The sequence below is a fragment of the Xiphias gladius genome, chromosome 22 (assembly GCF_016859285.1).
Source record: "Xiphias gladius isolate SHS-SW01 ecotype Sanya breed wild chromosome 22, ASM1685928v1, whole genome shotgun sequence".
Taxonomy (NCBI): Eukaryota; Metazoa; Chordata; class Actinopteri; order Istiophoriformes; family Xiphiidae; genus Xiphias; species Xiphias gladius.
This window is the reverse complement of record NC_053421.1, coordinates 28,395,903-28,414,257: the sequence shown is the minus strand read 5'-3', so window position 1 is coordinate 28,414,257 and position 18,355 is coordinate 28,395,903. Positions and strand designations below refer to the sequence as shown.

General features: G+C 42.2%; 2 protein-coding genes across 5 annotated transcripts in view; one reads left to right on the top strand and one right to left on the bottom strand.

The window, feature by feature from the left end:
- Nucleotides 1-1,759, bottom strand: part of nagpa (N-acetylglucosamine-1-phosphodiester alpha-N-acetylglucosaminidase) — a 32,200-nt gene extending 30,441 nt beyond the window's left edge. The window contains exons 1-2 of the mRNA XM_040118882.1: nucleotides 1,584-1,759; nucleotides 715-803 (exon numbers count right to left, since the gene is read on the bottom strand). The gene's annotated coding sequence lies outside the window, so the exon portion shown is untranslated. The remainder of the gene's footprint in view (nucleotides 1-714; nucleotides 804-1,583) is intronic.
- ndufaf6 (NADH:ubiquinone oxidoreductase complex assembly factor 6) lies at nucleotides 1,300-18,077 on the top strand. 4 transcript variants are annotated; one of them, XM_040118883.1, is made up of 10 exons: nucleotides 1,300-1,608; nucleotides 2,280-2,536; nucleotides 3,555-3,654; nucleotides 3,933-4,055; nucleotides 4,341-4,397; nucleotides 5,028-5,130; nucleotides 5,387-5,520; nucleotides 11,358-11,459; nucleotides 12,772-12,828; nucleotides 16,868-18,077. In XM_040118883.1, the coding sequence occupies exons 2-10, from the start codon at nucleotides 2,370-2,372 to the stop codon at nucleotides 16,994-16,996; spliced, it is 972 nt and encodes a 323-aa protein (XP_039974817.1). In that variant the 5' UTR covers nucleotides 1,300-1,608; nucleotides 2,280-2,369; the 3' UTR covers nucleotides 16,997-18,077. The 4 variants fall into 4 exon arrangements, with proteins under 4 accessions (XP_039974817.1, XP_039974818.1, XP_039974820.1 ...); XM_040118886.1 differs by lacking the exon at nucleotides 1,300-1,608 and adding an exon at nucleotides 2,627-2,717 and having other exon boundaries at nucleotides 2,429-2,536; nucleotides 3,555-3,658; XM_040118885.1 differs by lacking the exon at nucleotides 1,300-1,608 and adding an exon at nucleotides 2,624-2,717 and having other exon boundaries at nucleotides 2,450-2,536; nucleotides 3,555-3,658.
- Nucleotides 18,078-18,355: the final 278 nt, after the last annotated feature.

Below are 18,355 nucleotides of genomic sequence, written 5' to 3'. Positions count from 1 at the left end.
GAAAAGAAAACGAATCTGTTAAGATGCAAAAAGGAGTACATTTTGTAAAGTGAAAGGAATGAAGTTATGCTGAAGTTAGTCATTTGACCAAGATGTCAACTTTTTATTCACATTTTTTCACGGTGTCACTTTTTACACATGAAATAAAAACTCTTTTTGCATCTTTAGAGCCTCGTTTACTTTTCTATCAGTGAGCGGGTAGTTTTTCTATTAATGGGACTGTTATCAGGGGTTTGCCTGTCAATTAAAAGACCTGTCAATCGGTTTGGTGATAGCAGGTTCTAGCGTTGTGCTTCCAATTTTCAGTGGGACCACACATATTATTTACATTTTTCATCATGGTTTGAAAGCAAATATTCAGTTTAAAAACTTCCAAGTATTTATTGTTTTCTTGATGTCAGATATGCTCTTCTACTGTAGATAATATTTTTCTGCATTCAATATATGTTGTATTAGGTCCATATCAACAACAGTGTTGGCAACAAAAAATCAACTGTGAGTCTTGGTATTGTTGCATATCAAATGAAGAAATTAAATACAGTAAAGCAGCAAGGGCTGTCTACAATAAAGGGAATGTATTCCCTCCAAAAGCCAAGGTACATCACTACAATAAAGAACAAAAAAAATAAAAAGCGTTGATTAACAAAAATGTTAATACTTTTGTTTTGAAAGTAATACCAGCGTTTTCCGGTGTTCTATGATGTAATGTAGTACCTTGACACCGTGCGGTCACATGACTGTCACCGACTCCTGACTATTGTCACCGCGTGGCAGGCATCCCCGCCTCACCTGTCCTGACGTCACTGTGAATAAACGGAAGGAGGGAAGAACGTGTTAATATTAGAAGAACACACACAATTATAATCAACCCAAGCGCCCGTAATTGTGTCCCTTTTCCTCTCCCGTCCAGGTGGTGCTACCTGACCAGGAGCACCTGGCCTGGGAATGCAGCGCTGAGAGGCTCCGGTGCCAGCATCAGAGGGCAGGGGCCTCCGGCGTGGGCGCTGCTGGCCTCTCTCAGCCTGGGACTTTATTTTCTGCTGCTGTTGTGTTGTGACTTCTCTCTCTTTTCTTTCTTTTTTTTGTAGTTTTGACTTAGTGTCCTGGTTGCCTTCTATGCTTAGGTTAATACATTCCTGGGTTTTTTTCTGTGGTCGATTTGGGACAGTGGTGGAGCGTTGTACGCCCCATCGGGTCACCCGAGGCCGGGGCACAACAGTGCAAAAACATATTTATATGAAGTGCTCTGGATTGCAAGCACGTCCTACAGTTTCCACGTCGTGTCACGGTTAAATCACTGGCCCGTGCGGCTCAGCGCGGCCGGACCGTCTCTGCAGTTCGGTCCGACGCAGCTGGACCCGACGCTGCTCTGTTTTCCTGAAGGCCCCGTGGGACCCAGGGCCATGCCCTTGACGTTAGGGGGACGTGTACCGAGTTCGGGTGCTTCCGTGCGGCATGGAGGGGGGGCGTCCTCCGCCGGGCCGGCGTCTCAGTGAGGGCGAGGCGAGCGTGGTCCCGTCGGCGTCCCTCGGGGGAACATTTGTGCAGGAATGGCGGAAAAAACACACCGTTTTCAGACTCACCCAAGCGAGATGAGCCAGCACGCCGGTGATTATCAGCCACGTCCGTCTGGAGAGAGGGAGAAGCTTAGATTTACGTTTTGTTTGATTGTGTTGAGGTCTTCACATCAGTGAAGCAAACATCCTCCAGCCACCCTGCTTACAAAACCAGGCTGACACTGGGCGAGAGGCAGGTCACACCCCGGACATGTCGCCAGGGGGGGGGGCGACAACCATCCGCACTCGCATCCAGTGCAAAGTTAAAGGAATTCTTCGGCATTTCGAGAAATATCCTTATCGACACCACTCGCGGTGTCCGGAACACGAAGCCAAGCTAAACAACTTAGAACCACGTACGAGAAACAAAACGTTAGAAAAAAAGTAGGGCCCTTGACAGGGACGACATGAGACAAAAAATGATCAAATTGGGACACTTTCAGTTATTTCTTGGCAAAGTAAACAAGTTACAAGCAGGGGATATACTTTTGGCCAAATAATACTTCATATAGTCCCAGATATTTAATGCAAAACAAAAATAAAATCCAAAATATTGCAAACAGATAGGCCTCGTAATAATACCGATTTGACCGAAAAATCGTATGTAAAGATTGCTTTTTTTATTTTTCTAATGAGAAATAAACAATATAAAAAGAAGAAAAGGGACCCGTTGAAAAGATGACCCATCATTTATCTATGTTTGCTGTTTGCTCTTTTAATCAGATGCATCGGAATTTAAAGTCCGCGGTTGAGGCTCGACCCGGGGAATGTTTTTAATGTGGCACACGGCGAGGTTGAAAGTTGAAGGGGAACATGGCAGCTGGCGTCACCGCCAAACGCGGGTTATTAAGCAGTAAAACCTCGCTGTACCGCGCTCTTCACAGAAGGATCTCACCCGGCAGTGTCTTTATACGAAGAGCGGCTGCCAGCGCGACGGTGGACTCGCAGTACAACGAGAAGTACTGCCTGGAGCTGGTCAGGTGGGTCTGACCGCCCTCGATGCTAACAACACAAGCTAGCCAAAGTTAGGAGACTGTACATTGACACAGCTTGTATCTGTATGACAGCAGCGTTTACACCGCTTAATTTACGACCAGATACATCCCGTCCTCACTGTAAAGAGAGATAGCAATCCTACACAACGATAACCAACAAAGTAAAGTAAAGTAAGTAAGTAAAACCAAAAAGTTTTGTTGGGAGACCCCACCACGCCAGACTCCATTCAAATATCCAGTATAAATGTAGACGACGCAAAAATTCATAACACTGAAGCATATGTTTTGAAAGCTTGGTATGCTCTCGAAATATTTTGCGTATACTGTTCATTTCAGCTCAACCCAGCTCACCAAGAAGTACGTATTTAAATGTAGTTTCAGCTTCTAAGAAATGTGAAATTAGTCCTACTATCACTACTCAGTCAGTGCAGCGGAGTGAATGTATCGAGCCACGTTGGTGAGATCCTGGAAAATCTTTGTTTCCAGCTATTGAAACGTGTTTTGGAGTTTATTATAGTTGGTTTTATCTACTCTAAGATAATTATATGTGTAAACTTTTTATATAAGATGTCCTGGGGAAATGTCATTAAAAATGAGACGGCATTTCATAGGTGTGCTACACACTGACTGCTGAGTCTCAAAAAATATCTCATTATCTCACAGGTTTTGTAAAAAGCAGGCAGGGCGGATGCGTAATGGCAGCATACAGTTAGGATGATTTCTGTTCATTTGTTTTTGTGCTCTTTTTTTTCTGCCAAATATCTGTTGCACCATTGTTTGTCTGATAAATGTTTTTACGGTCCTCTAAGTCCTGAGCATTTGAACTTACCTGGTTCGCTTATATAAAGGTAAAACAGGCTGGATGAAGAAGGGGAGAGAATGTCGTCAAAGGCATTGTGCAGCAGTGGCAAAGTTTAATTCGGTGTAAATGTAATTTATCTTTTCACCCTCTCGCCCCGTTCTCCTTGCTTCCACCTGCCTCCCTGTCACTCCTCCTCCTCAGGTCCAGAGACTATGATGGCTTCGTGTCCTCCCTCCTCCTACCGGAGGAGCCACGGCGCTCCTCTTTGGCTCTGAGAGCCTTCAATGTGGAGCTGGCACAGGCAGGTATTCCTGCAGCCGGACTGGATGGGGAATTAAATCTGTCAATACTGCTGTTATTACCATTTTACTGTTACTAATCTTACGGTTACTACTGCTACTACCACTGTTCAACAACTGTTACATACTGCTATTATTGCTACTATTGCTATTCCTAAATTATTAATATTTTATTACGAATACAAACTGTATTGCACTCTGAACTGTCACATTTCTGATACTAGTCCTTTTTTAAGTGGCTTGTCGAACATTTGCCATCTTGTGTTCGTTTCTCCACAAGGTGAAGGACTCAGTTTCCCAGAAGACCATTGGTCTGATGCGGATGCAGTTCTGGAAGACAGCCATAGAAGAAATCTACAGAGATGAGCCTCCAAACCAGCCGGTCACCGCCGAACTGTGGAGGGTAAATATCAACCTACAGGGAGCAGAACGTTAGAATGTATTGAATTTCTGATTTCAAAAAGCTCCAAACTTACTCAGGATGAACCAACGGAAACTTACTCACATAAGAAAGAGTGTTAGGATTTGTCATCAGTTTAATCATAGCCAACAATGTCGACATTTCACTCGAGAAAGCATCTGTTTAATTCTGTTGTCTCCGTGCCAAGCTTCGTTGTTATCTCAGGAACTTTAAGTTGATTAATTCATGCGAGCTCAGTTGATCAACAGTCTGAACAATGTTTTGTAGGCGGTGAGGAAATATTACCTGACAAAGAGATGGCTGCTGAAGATCATAACAGAAAGAGTAAGACACAAATGTAACATTTGAATGATGTGTTTTTGTTTTTGTTTTTTTATTCACCCAGCTGCTATTTGTAGTTATCACAGTGAGAGGTTACATAGTATGTGTCTTTGTGTGCTGATTTTACATATTCTGTTTTGTTTTTTTGTTTTTTCTTCTTCTCTTTTTGATCAGTTGGTAACGTAGAAGAACATTATCACTTTTAAGTCAGTGTTTCTGAACCTGAGGGTCAGGAGCCTCTCAAAGGGCCGCAAGAAAAATCTGAGGGGTTGTGACATTATCAAGGGGATAGGAAGGAAGACATTAAAAAAAAATCTTCTTCAGAAAGTTATGCTCATTTTTTTGTCAAATACTGGAAAGTTTTTCTGGACCTCTTCCAGTCTCGAAAATAAACAAATAAATCAGTCTGAAAAAGGAAAATCCCCCACTGATTGAACTGCACACAGTTCCAAGACATTATGAAACCTCAAGTGGTCACAAGTGGAAAATGCTTGACCTTAAGGGTTTATAAGCCAAAATGATTTATATAAAAAAAAAAAAGTTTTAAATAAAGACAAGTTAAGTACTGTAATGTAGCAAGTCACCATTTAGTGCAGATCACAAAGTCAACTTTGATACTGTGTGTTTGACCAGGAAAAGGATCTGGATGACAGAGCCTACAGGAACCTTCAGGAGCTGGAGTCGTATTCAGAGAACACACAGTCCTCCTTACTATATTTGCTGCTGGAGTGTTTAGGTAAGGAGACTTGAGCCCAGTAGGGCGGCATTTGTTGAAACCCCTCTTGGACTGATACATATCCTCTCCTAGGCTGGGTTTGCCATACACTGCGCCCTTCCTAGTGATTAGTTATATAAATAAAAATACATTTGGTACGCTAGGGTCCAGCTCAGGATTTGGTCTTCGGTGGTGAGAATTGATGAGAAAGTGTGACTACTGTTAAAGTAAGCCTGTCAAAAGTAATCCCAGACTGTGGGTCTGTTTTTCGTTGCAGGTTTGAAAAATGTCCACGCAGACCACGCAGCGAGTCACATCGGTAAAGCTCAGGGAATCGTGACGTGTCTGAGAGCGACTCCTTATCACAGCAGCCGGCGGAAAGTCTACTTGCCCATGGACATCTGCATGTTGGTGAGTCGATGCTTCACAGTGGTGTCAACTCTGTTTGGTCAGAAATTGTTCAGCCCTGAAGGGGAAATTATCCCCAGAGTTCCCGGTATCCCAGGCTCCTCTCATCCTAATTTCAGGAAAGTGAGGAGGGTGATGTGTCTTAGTGCTGCGCTTCAAAATTTCTTTTATTGACCCAAGTTAGGATGGAAGTTAAAAGCATGAAGAACACTTTTTACTGTAAACTGGGTTTAACAGTGTCTGTTCTAGGTGTTTGAAAATTTTCAACATCAGTGACAGTATGATAAATGACTTTTGGTACTGATACCCAAACCATACTTTTTTAAAATAATATCATCCTTAATTTTATAATTTATATAATCTTAATTTGGAGGTTATAATCCTATTTAATCCTTGTTTTGTTAGGATATAATCACATTTATTTCAGTGTGTATCATATGTTTATTTGAACATATCTGAGCATGTTCAAAAAAACTGCCAATAGTTGAGTCAATGTATGGTGGTCAGTGGTCAATGTATCTGTTAGACACTGAACTTTGCCTAAATAAAATGTAACCTGAGGTTAGATCAGGAAATATCTCATAGAAGAGAAGTAAACAAGCCTAAGAATCAAAGCAGGCTAACTCTTTCAGCCTCCGTTTTGAGAAAGTGAAAATCATTAATATGATTGATTGTTTTGCTTGGTTTTTTTTTGTAAATGTGTGTTTGTTTTCCTCTTTGTCTCTGTCTTTCATTGACTGCTTGTACTACAAAAGCTTTGCTTGAATATGAACTTTTTGGTCATTCGATTCAAGTCTCCCCTTAGCCTTAGTTGACATATTTCTTACCTTGACTCTAACCTTTCCCTAACCCTAACAGAGATGTTAAGTAGTTAAACCGTGTCCCCTGTCAGCTGGTTTAAAGTCTGAATTCTGCTCCCAAGGATAACATAACGCAGTCCCCCACGCACGCCTACACACATTTGTCCGCCTCATGGCTCAGCTGTGACATGATGCCGGCTGATATTTTTGTCGAAGCAGTAATGACATCGTCATCCCGCACAAAGCGTCAACAAACCAGTGAGGGATCGTTACACAACGACCATATGGCAAAAAGCAGAGAGCCTCGGATTTAAACCCCGGTGCCTGAGATAAATACACACTGCAGATAAACAAAAAAAGCTTCAAACAACTCGCAACCTTTGTCTGGGCCATCTGTCCCACATAGAGAACAACAAACTGCTGCTGCTGGAGGATCTGAAGGGGGTGGGTTGCTGTATATACTGTGCAGATGTATTTGGGCTGCTGCATGAGGCACGCAGGCTCTGCCCTTAAAATCTTCTGCTGGAGAGATGACGCCTGTGACCCGAGGCCTCCTGAGCACACTCACCTCACATCACCTCCACTCTGCTGCCTGAAGAGGGGGCTGGTGGCGTGCGGGAAATCCCCCCGCACTCACACAGATTAAGTTCATGGTCTCCATCCAGGGGCGTATCAGTTAAACGAGCACAACAAGTGTACTATGCAGGGGGAATGCATACGTATAAGCCGAGGGGGGAAAAAGAGGCTGACCGAGGAGCCAACAGACAATGTTTGTGGTGTGTCTAAAAACACACCAACAATCAAACAAATCAAAACTAACAAAATCACACCACTGAAATGATTCGCGTAGAACTCGTAATTTTTAATTTTCTTTGATTCTCTGGAATGGCAGTCATTGTCTTCACAATAACCAATAATGACAAAGTAAAATCGCATCTGACGGTTGAAGCTGTTTTCCATTTTTTTATTTTTGGATGCATCACTCTCAGTTCTTGTCTTAAAAAAAAAAAAAAGATTTGTTGTATGTTGTCTTTGGGTTTTGTCTTCAGTCAGACAGTCGACAGGTTGAGAGGGGGTGGATGGTCAGTGTGTAGGTGGAGGGGCAGGGCTTTTGGTTTGTAAACGGATCCCCAACAAGGTTGTAGGTTTGGCTGTAAATGTGTATCCACACTAAGCCAGTTAAATTAGTAAATACGTCTCTTTTTATGTTGGTTTGTCCGCTATTTAATTCACCGGATTAGCCCAAAACAGATTTTTTTTTTAATCTGGTTTTGATCATGTTATTTTAATGTCAACAGATTCTTAATCTGACTATAAATGGAGGAATCTCTGTCTGTATTTCAATTTTCACGACAACCGCTCATCCGATCGACTTCAAACTGCACGTTGGTATTGCTGAGGACCCAAGGAATTGCAGTGTCGACTGTGAAGTTTTTTTTGGATGGACGGTTCTCGAGAAAGCTTTAAACATCACTACTACACTACGAGGGCACCGCAGCACCCGGTTAATTTACAACTTGCTCGTGCCAGGGTTTCAAGAAAAACGGAACTCAACCTCGACGGCATGACTCCAGAATTAACAAATGAGACCGACTGACCACACACACCGCAGCCCGGAAAGGATTCCTAGCAATCAGCCCCCACCGACAGGCACCTTTTGAACGGACACTGCCCTGGTTGAATTTAATACAATTTTGCAATATATACAAATCCTTTGTTATATCAGAATAGAATATCTAAACTATATTGATCAGCTCTGGTTTCTTGGCCTGGAAGAAAAAGGACTCCTGCATGACAGACATATTAGTTTGAAGACACTTAACGTTCAGTTGAAACAGCAAAATGAGCTTAGAGTTTTGGATTAGTTGAATTTAAGGCCCGACAATCAGGCAGGAAGGACTTGTTTTAAGACTAAATATACAGTCACACACACCTTTTGTTCACTGAGACTGACAACTGACTGACTGACTTTTGGTGGGACCTCTTGCCTGTTCTGGCAAACTCTTTTCATTATGGACTACTGTGGCTCAGGAGGTCGAGTGGGTCGGCCGTTAATCGCAGGGTTGGCGGTTCGATCTCCAGCTCCTCCTGTCCATATCCTAGGACACTGAACCACAATTTGCTCCTGATGGCCAGGCCGCCAAGCTTGGCATGTCCGCCGTCATGGATGAGACGCCAATTGCGCTTTGTCCATTTAAGGTAGAAAAGCATTTTCAAAATGAATTCAATTTTAAGTCTTTATCAGCAGTGAAAGAGGGGAAAAAGGGATGGGGAATGACATGTAAGCAAGGCCCGCAGCCGGATGCTGTGTTTCAGGGCTGTGACCCCTAATCCACCAGGGCACCCCAGGTTCTGGTAGACTATAGGTAAACACTACGGTGATGCATGACGCACGTCAAAACCCCTGCACCTGTTGTTTTCCCCAATGGTCCACACATTGTTGGTGTCTTGATGTGAGTCATTATGCCCATTAACTCTCCAGAAAAGCAGTCATTTTAGTCAATTTCACTGCCCAGGTCGGCAGGTCTTCTGTCTGTATGACCTGTCCCATTTTGTTAATCCAATTTTGATACTTATGTTTTGACAGTTTAGCATAGACAGACAGGATATGTATGGGGAGAGAGAGGGTATGGCATGCAACAAGAGTTCCCCGGCCGGGAGTCGAACCATGGACGTTGGAGTTATGTAGTATGCACATTAATCATTAGGCCCTGGGCCGCCCCAAACTTTGATGCTTATTACTTTAGACACTCAAGGTATTATTATCTTTGTGCCTCCATACTTATTTGTACTGTACATACTGTGTGACTCCCAGACTACAAACAGCAGCATTGCTCTTGTAGGCTGTTTATAGTCCACGATCACCCTGCTCAGTTTCTGTTTACTTATGTCGACCCCGTGACATAACGTGATATTTCAGCGCTGAGTGTGAGGCAGTTTTGTGGGACTGAAAGCAAATCTGACTGTACCCCGAGTAGAAAATCTGCGTGAGAGACTCGTTCCAGGGCAAGAAAATTCCCCCTCATGTTCAACAAAGGTCACAAAGATTATTTGGTGAGTGCAAAGTAAAAAATCGAACACAAGAAGAGATGACTTTGTATGGATTTATATCTACTAACCGCATTCATACTCGGGTAACAGCTCGGTAGTATGGGTACACCATATGAGCCAGTTTAAGAAATTCACCCATATCTTTGCCCTCGAAATTTGTGCGACAAAGAATAGAAATCCCCCCCCCCCCCGATCATTGGCAGATACTGTAGGTAGTTTGGTTTAGAGGTAGATCAAATGTGATTGAACTGTAAGCTGATGGTGTATAAGTTTGGTGGTTTATAGGTAAATTCAGGTGACTCTGAGCCAGTAGAATAGAGTTAGACTAGTGTTGTTCACAGGTACATTAGTTGGCGCTTAAATGGCTTTGTTAGTTGGACGATCCATTGCTTGGGTCAGAATTGACCATTCACCCCTCTTCTCCTCGTCTGGAAAAACTTTCTCCTCTTCAACGTTCCTTCCGTTATTCATGCCTCATTTTTTTTTTTAGCACCATTTCCCAGCTGCAAGCGTAGGCAACCCACAGGCAATTTTCCCAGTTCTTTAGAAGACGGTAGACATTGTTCTCTGAGAAATTGGTCTGTTATTTTGGACCAGTATTAGAGAAAGAGATGAGGTCAGATCACTTCCGCCTGAGAGCCTCAGTATAGTAATCACAGTCTGCAGGTCTGAGATGTTGAGAACAGAGAATATCTGACTAAAGACATTTAATGTCCTTCGTTGAAAGGAAATTATACAGAAATTGTTATTCATTCCACTCATCATTCTTAAGATGAAGTTGGATTATCTTATTTCTGAATAATACTGTTTCATTAAGGCTCACCTTTTTCACAGAAAAATACACAGATCTTCTAAAAGAAGCATATTAGAATAAACTGATTTTTACCTGGATTTTATCTCCTCATTCATCCACAACTGTATTCCACCGCAGGAAGACACTGACCACTGTGGCAAATGACAATTTCACTTTATCCTGTAGTGTGCATCACAGTTTCCCCAATTTTAAGGGCTTGCAGTTCGTTTCAGCGTCAGTATAAATTGTATTATTATGCCCTTGTATTATTACGTTGAAAAAATAATTTTAATACAAATTGCAAAACTCAAGGTGACATCAGGTCCAAATAATGTCAGTCATTGGTAATAAAGAGTAACTTAAACACCAAGCTGAAAAGTTTCACTGGCCTCCCTGGTTGAAATTTTACCAGTGTGATCTGCGTCACCTGTAACCATGCCCAACAGTGATGTCACACACCTGTACAGGACGCTATGACAACAGCAAGGTGAGATTCAAACCACTGGAGCTCAGCAAATCTAAGATTTTCAGGGGGTGCTATGTTACTCTCTAAATATTTTGTTACTTAAAAGGTTTGTCACATACAGTTGTTAAAACTAAACCAAACTATATTCTATTATATTATATTATGATATATTTTTTTAACCCAAATCCCACCGTTACCATGACCACTAATGATTTATGATCCAACTAAGAGGGAGCTAAGTTCTAACCTTGAAAAAGAGCAAACACCTCGAAGAGGATAAGATGAAACTTACCTTTAACTACGGGTTAAACAAAGGGAGATGCAAGTTACAAATGAAGTCGCGGATTTAAAAAACAGCAGTAGTTAACATCAGTGGAGTGAGAGGTTCCATTCTGGTCTGCAGCGATCTTGCATTTTACTAGCTAGACTAAGTTAAGGACCATTGGATTTGAATATGATTCTGTTAAACACGACCAGAGTCCAAAAGTGAAACCTTATGCAGTCCGATGCGGTCGAAGCTGGCAGAATGTGGAAGTGCAGGGGGGTACACGACCTGCGATGCGACCTGGAGCTGTTTTAAATGTCTTCTTTCAGCAGAATAAAGAAAAGCCTCGGCTCACATGTCACTGGAGCTAAGATGGATACAGCTGAACTGGACTGATTTGTTGTTCAACTGACGTGTCAATCATGGCCCCAGAGCACAAGCATTTTTGTTTCCGTGTCTCTGCAGCATGGAGCTTCCCAAGAGGACTTCATCCGCGGCAGCCGGGAGCAGAACGTCCGGGACGTTGTGTACGACATTGCCAGTCAGGCTCACGTACATTTACAACACGTACGTACCACACACACATACAAAAGGGCCAAAAGTATGTGGACACAGGACCAGCACACTAATATGTGATGGTTGTCCAAAACCATAGGCAATAATGTGCCGCTGTAACAGCCTCCACTCTTCTGGGAAGGCTTCGCACCAGATTTTGGAACCTGGCTCACATCTTGATTTACATTTACATTGACATTTATTCCTTTGGCCGATGACTTTGTCCATTTTGCTGGAAAATTTTGGATTCTTTAATTCTGATTTTTAGTCATGAAAATCAGTAGACACCAGTATCAAAATGGGAAAATTGTCCTGGAGAGCAAAAAGTTGTCCTGCAAACATCACATTTAGGTTGCACAAGCTAAACAACGTATATCTGCCTCTGCTGCAGCTGTTGACTGAAATTAGTCACAGGTGATGCTCTGACATGCAGCCATTTACAACCTACCAACGTCTATACCCAGGGTATAGACACACAGTACAGTAATGTAGCTGAGAGGAGTCTGGAAACAACTGGTTTGAAGGTTTATTAACCTCCAGGTACATGCCTCATTGATTGCTTTTTTTCATTCAGCTTCAGCCCAAACGTTCATCAGCATTTATGTTTTATTTGAACCTTGTTTATAGCAATTACGAATGTTTTTACCATTCAAAGCAGGATATGATTGAGGATTTACTTCTTCCTGTATGTATTTAATGTGTTTACTGTTTACTTTCCTCTCATGGACCAGAGTCAGTTAGAAAAGTGCCACATTAATTAACTAGACAGAACAAGAGAGGATGTTCAAATAGAAGTTATGCAGTCATTAGAACGTCTAATGGCGTCTGTGTTGGAAAACATTTCAATCCAAATTCCTGCCTTCAACCAGCAGCAAACCATCTTTATACAGTTGGTTTTGGAAGTCTGGTTCACAAAGTCCAGATACAGGGACCTGCTGTTATAGCTACTGTAAATAATCTTTCTCTGCACAAGCCCTGTGGTGTGTTTAGGTGCAGTCTGTGTGTATTTACTGACAGTCCAGACTGATGGTGCATTTTTTAGTTTGTCTCTGCTCGACAGCAGAGTGTAGCAGCTCACATCTGAAAATTTTTTTAATGTGCCTGAGTGCATCTTTCCCTAAATTTGCACCACCCAGAGTGAAATGATCCGTTTTATGTGTGGTCACATCTTTGCAGTGACTTTATGTGCAATTGCTTCCCCTCTAAAATTCGGTTTGAACACACTTTTGGTTTGTCTGCTTTTCGTTTTTTCCTGGGGTTTTTTTGTTTGTTTTGTTGTTTCTTTTTTTTTTTTTAATGTCTTTTTGTCTCCTTTCTCTTTCAGGCAAGATCATTTAGCCACAATGTTCCAGCAGCTGCCACTCCGGCCTTCCTCCAGACGGTAGGTCATCAGTAAATATTTAAAAAACACAGATGACTTTTAAAAATAAAAACCAAATGTCTTACGATGTGTTTTTTTGATTGTGAGCTGTGCACGTAGAGAAAACACGACCTTCCACCAAGGCTAAGCAATTCTTCAGGTTTCTGGTCAACAAATCAGTAGTCTGAAGCTTGAAATCCCAGATCCACATCACCTAATCAGATGCTCCTTAGCCTGAGGGCAACTGTCCACCGAGTTCCACGGAAACCTGCACATATATAGTTATTTTATATTTACCAAGCTTCTTGAGCAGATGAGCACAAACCAAAACATGATGCCCTTGGTGTCAACGACTCATCGTTCTTCATCCCCTTAGATGCCAAAAAGGAAAGGTCACATACAGCAAACACATTAAAAATGTGTTTGCTGACCTGCATGTTACCAAAAAATTAATCCACGTCAGGTTTTGTTTTTAAAGCAGCAGGAGTTCAGTGCTTCCGAAGGTGAAAATACGCAGAGAAAAACAGTTTATTCTGTGCAGTGATGATGTAAGTTGAAGGCCATCATTAAAAACAGTGATGACGTTCTGCTTAAAGGAATAAAAAACATGATGACGTTCTGCTTAAAGGAATAAAAAACATTCAAAATTAGAGCACGTGTTTTCGTTTCTACGTGTAGTTCATCCATGTGGCACGAAGAATATCGAATTGAAACGTTTTTTAGATGCAGAGCAACTCGGGAAAGTGACTTAAAACTTACAAAGAAATTAAAAAACACTCTCAAACTCACTTGTGTATGTTGAGCAGCTGCAGATTCTCCACAAAGGGGAGCAGTTCAGTCTTTGTCACACCAGTTCAACAAATAGGAAAGGAGAGTAACGACGGCAGTAGTTCAGACCTGCAGATGTAGAAACGTTGATGTCGGTACTTCTGCCATCTGCAGGCAATGAATGTTAACAGCTGCAGGTCTTTTTGTCGTTTTAAACTGCGTAGCTTTTCACATTCAAGGCATTTGCCTTGTTGTCATGGTGACAACATACAAAGTAAATTAAAAATGGGTTTTAAAAATGGTCTGTAACAAACTATAACTTAGTTGTTAGCAGATCTGTTTTTATTAATGTATTTGCTGACAGATAACTCCCGTCAGGGGTATAAACAGATAATAAATGATAACATAGTCGTACACAGTTGTAATGATATGAACTATGTCCTGGTAGGAGATGTTATAATTCATTCATTCATTTAAAATGTCCCGATATCCGCTTACAGCTACATTACAGTGTGATATTAAATGTTTATATACTGCTAATTAAATGCCAAATATGGGGGACTGAGAGTAAATTTTTCCTGAAAAAAAAATATATATATGTTGTTAAAATGAAAGGAGCTGTACGTTGTTCAGAAGACGAGAATGGAATGTGCAAAAATATTGACTTGGAAATGTGCACTGTGTAAAGAATAAATGGACAGAAGCGGGAGTCGAGGAGCAGTAGCCTGTTTATCACGTTTGCTCCGTGATTTGGCTAAACCGTGGACAAATGACTAGCGCTGATGCTGGGGAATAAGACAGCGGTGCTTCCTGAGGCGCTAATGCCTCTGCTGTGTGGGCTTGCATAGAAAACAGGCTGTTTTAATGTGAGTCATACACCGCCTGTGTGTGTGTGTTGCCCTTCAAAATAAAACATCACTTTGTCCCTTTAACCTGTAGTAGGTATTTAAAGGCTGGGTTTACATTTTTCCAGATCAATCTTAAAATGACATGCGGGTGCCCATATGAATATTAAAACGGGTTAAATGCTTAGATGATCATTTATTTACCTCTGTGACCAGACATTAGTGAATTTCCATTATTACACTGGACGACCAAGAGAGAGCCCCTCAAGTTTCTTTTGTTTTTAGCCGTTTTTAGCCCCTCAGGTCAGATAAATGCTGTCATAGCCCTTTGATGGGTGGAGGTTATTGGGATTGTTTGTAGCAGGTCTGGTAAGTTTGCACTTCTCAGGGCTGAAAAAACCGAGCTCATCGCCTCAGCGTGTTTTTGAAGAAACAAATCATCGCATCCATATTTTGACTGACAGTTGATAAAGAGTGCAAGTATAATATTTCCTCAGAAAGAGCCTAAATTGAACATCAGAGATGAGGGAGTAAAGAGACGGTACCCTTTTTGTAAATTGCCAGGAAGAACGATATCGCCGTCATAAATGGTCCGGCCCTCTGTCAGTGAAATGAAATTCTAACAAGGGTTGCTGCATTAATAATACAGAAATTTACACAGCATTCTTAATTTGAAGAAACAAAAAATCCTCCTGACCTAATTTTTTCCCCTGCGCTCCCTTGGAAACAGTGATAGTGAAAGAGTTTCACCAAAGTAAAGCACTAGTATCTTAAAATTGAATGAGTCGCCCCGACAACATGCGTGTGAAAGTTTGTAATACAACACATCTTGAGCAATACTTTCTCTTCAGAAAATGTAGAACACTGCTCTTAAATGCTTACTTATACATTCAGCATGTACAACAGGATGTACAAGACAAGCGCTCATTGTTTCTGGGTTTAACTGATTTTCACTGAGAAATACCCAGATTTCTTAAAAGTAGTAGATTGGTTCAAACTGACTGTAACCCAGGCTTTGTATCCTCACACATTGGGATGGTGATCGTAGTTTACAGTGAGTGAGTTGCCTTTACGATGAGAAAATCCAAATGTGATGCTGCCGGACCGGCTACGAATACAGCACGGAGCTGAGAAACGCTTCGTTTTTCCTGCAGTCCGCACTCTGCCCTCCTGAAAGTAGAATTATGATTTTCACGCTGCGGTGGACCTCTGCACTGCAGCGGAGGCTATTTGTCTGCATATGTGATTTTGTGTGTGTGTGTGTGTGTGTGTGTGTGTGTGTGTGTGTGTGTGTGTGTGTGTGTGTGTGTGTGTGTGTGTGTGTGAGAGAGAGAGAGAGAGAGATGCTCTTCCAGCTCAGTGTGCTTGTCAACATGAGAAAGCCGACGCAACGACTCGGGCTTTCTCACCGCACTGAAACTTTAATTCGGATGAATCACAGGTTTGGATGAGTGTCATGTGAAACAGCAGGCACCGCAGACCAGTGCTGGTGAGGCCTCAGGGACGTGAAACACATCGACTGGCCTCTGTAGCTCTTTTCCTTGAACACATGAAGCTTTATTTAAACCTCGCTGAGGCAGGTAGCGCCGTCAGAGCTGACCAGAGCTCCTGGACAAACAGTATCACATCTCATGTAAAGTTCTTTATGATTTTGTAGATTACAGATTTCTTTACAGTTCACCCGAATTTCAGAAACAAACAAATACTGCTGTCTACTGAATTCTAGCAAAAAAATCTAGCGTGTTTTGCTCAGTGATTCAGACATGTCTGCTACTGTGTTCACTGACAGATGTTTCTGTCAAATTATAGTGTCAAACCCACAGAAAATTATCACCTGACTCAGCCCTACTGTGCTTTTAAGTGTCTTTCAGCCCTTTTTTTTGGGTTTTCTCGGTTGCACCTTTACTGTCCTGGTTCACTCTCACCGCTCTCATAGCTTTTTTTTTTTGGCCACAGCAGGCAGATGTTTTCAGAGAAACGGCTCTAAAAAGCCACCGTCCACTACCTGCTCACTAGCAAACAGCAGACAGAGCCGGTCAGAGAGCAGCTGGTGAACATAGCGGAGCATTTAGCAACTGAAGAGCCAGATGTTTCCCTCAGGAGCTGGTGGAGACCAAAACCAGAGAGAGTGAATACTGGCCATTCACCTGGTGGATACAAACACCACCCAGAATAAATGATGATGTTGCTAAATAAGCAACTGTTTGCGAACAAGTTCACCATATCAACTTAAATGATGATGATAATAATGCTAGTGTTGTGTTCGCAGCTTGATTACACTGCCCAGAATTGTTAGGGAAGAAATGCAGATCAAAACTCTTAAAATGTCTTCGATTGCCCTGAAAAATGTTAAATGAACTGCACGTAGAAACCACAGCTTCCGTGTCGTCTGAAACTTTCAGTCAAACCTGATTAGCTCTGCCTCTGTGGTGTTGTGTGTGCTGCAGGTGGTGTTGGAGGACTACCTGAAGAGAGTGAGGAGGGCAGATTTCGATGTCTTCCACCCCAGTCTGCAGAACCGAAACCCCCTCCTCCCCATCCAGCTCTACATCCGCTCCTGGAAGAAGACCTACTGACATTACTCCCCCACCCCCACTGAAGTCTGCCTCTTTATGAAAACACCGACAACACCAGAGACACTGACCGTCGTTTCTCAACCTCTGGCTCACACACACCACCTTTGGTCTTGATAATATTCAGGCAGGGAACATTTACCGCTTTAAGACGAGGGTTCTTTGGGGACGACTTGTTGCAATGATCACCAGAATCCAGGCATTTAATATTTAATATCTAGTCTGCCGTCTTAAAGAATAACCCTGGTTCAGTACAGCTTAGTTTTTATTTTTGTAGTTTTAGGCATCATTTCTATCAGTGTTAATAACTGTAACCTGCAAGTTTAAATCCTGAGATTGGTGAACACGTCGATGACACTAAAGAGAAGTCAGACGCTCAAGGAGCCAGTGTAGACAAACTTGTTTGGAAGAGAAAAAGTAAACGGTAAAACTTTTACACAAACATCCATCACGGTTTGCTGACGGACTTCCTGCCTCGACACTGAGCTGTGCTGCAGACTCACGTCCTCCTGTATGGGCACAGGGACATGAGGAAGAGACCAGTGTCTTCATCACGTTGCCCAAGCTGTATTAACACTTCTCTCCGATGCGATAAACACTGCCGTCACATCAAAACAGCTGTATTTAAAAACACGTGGAGGAAGTGTTGATAGTATCTGATAATACTGACCTCTAATACTGACAAATGGACCACGGACTAGTGGTTTTAGGACTCAACTACTCATCAAGCCAAGTAACAGTGTTTTCCTCGGCAATGAAGGACATACCCACCACTTTGGGTGCGCTCACTTCCAGTTTTACCTCCAAATAAAGTGGTTTAGATTAGGCCCCGAATCCGGATTTTCATAGTCAACGCTGATGCATTGACTCGCAGGGGGGCGTCTTTGGTATATTCCCTTGTCTTTTTGTCACGCACTTGTGGTTCATCCTTATTCCTGTCTATAGTTTTTTGTTTTCATAAACACTCATCTGTGTTTCTGATGTCTTTTCTCCAGTCACCTTACCTACAAGTAGGAGAAATACATTATTAATACACTCCCCTGCACACTTGTGGGTGCGGTCTTTGCTCTGTGTACAATGAAGCAAAAAAAAAAAAAAAAAAAATGCAGTGACCCATGTGGACGTGGGGTCGACTTTTAGGGGGCAGCCCTCGGTGAGATAATCTGACTGATAGTATCTGACTACAACAATAAGGTCCAAGTTGTCACAAACTTGAATTAAACATGTTTTGTAACATTAGGAAGAAGAAGGAAAAGAGAAACTAGAGGAAGGGCTGAGAAAGACGCGTCAGTCTGCCAACGACACGTCAAATCCTGCCGGAACAGCTGCCGTACAGCGTTCAGTGGGTTTCCATGGTAACAG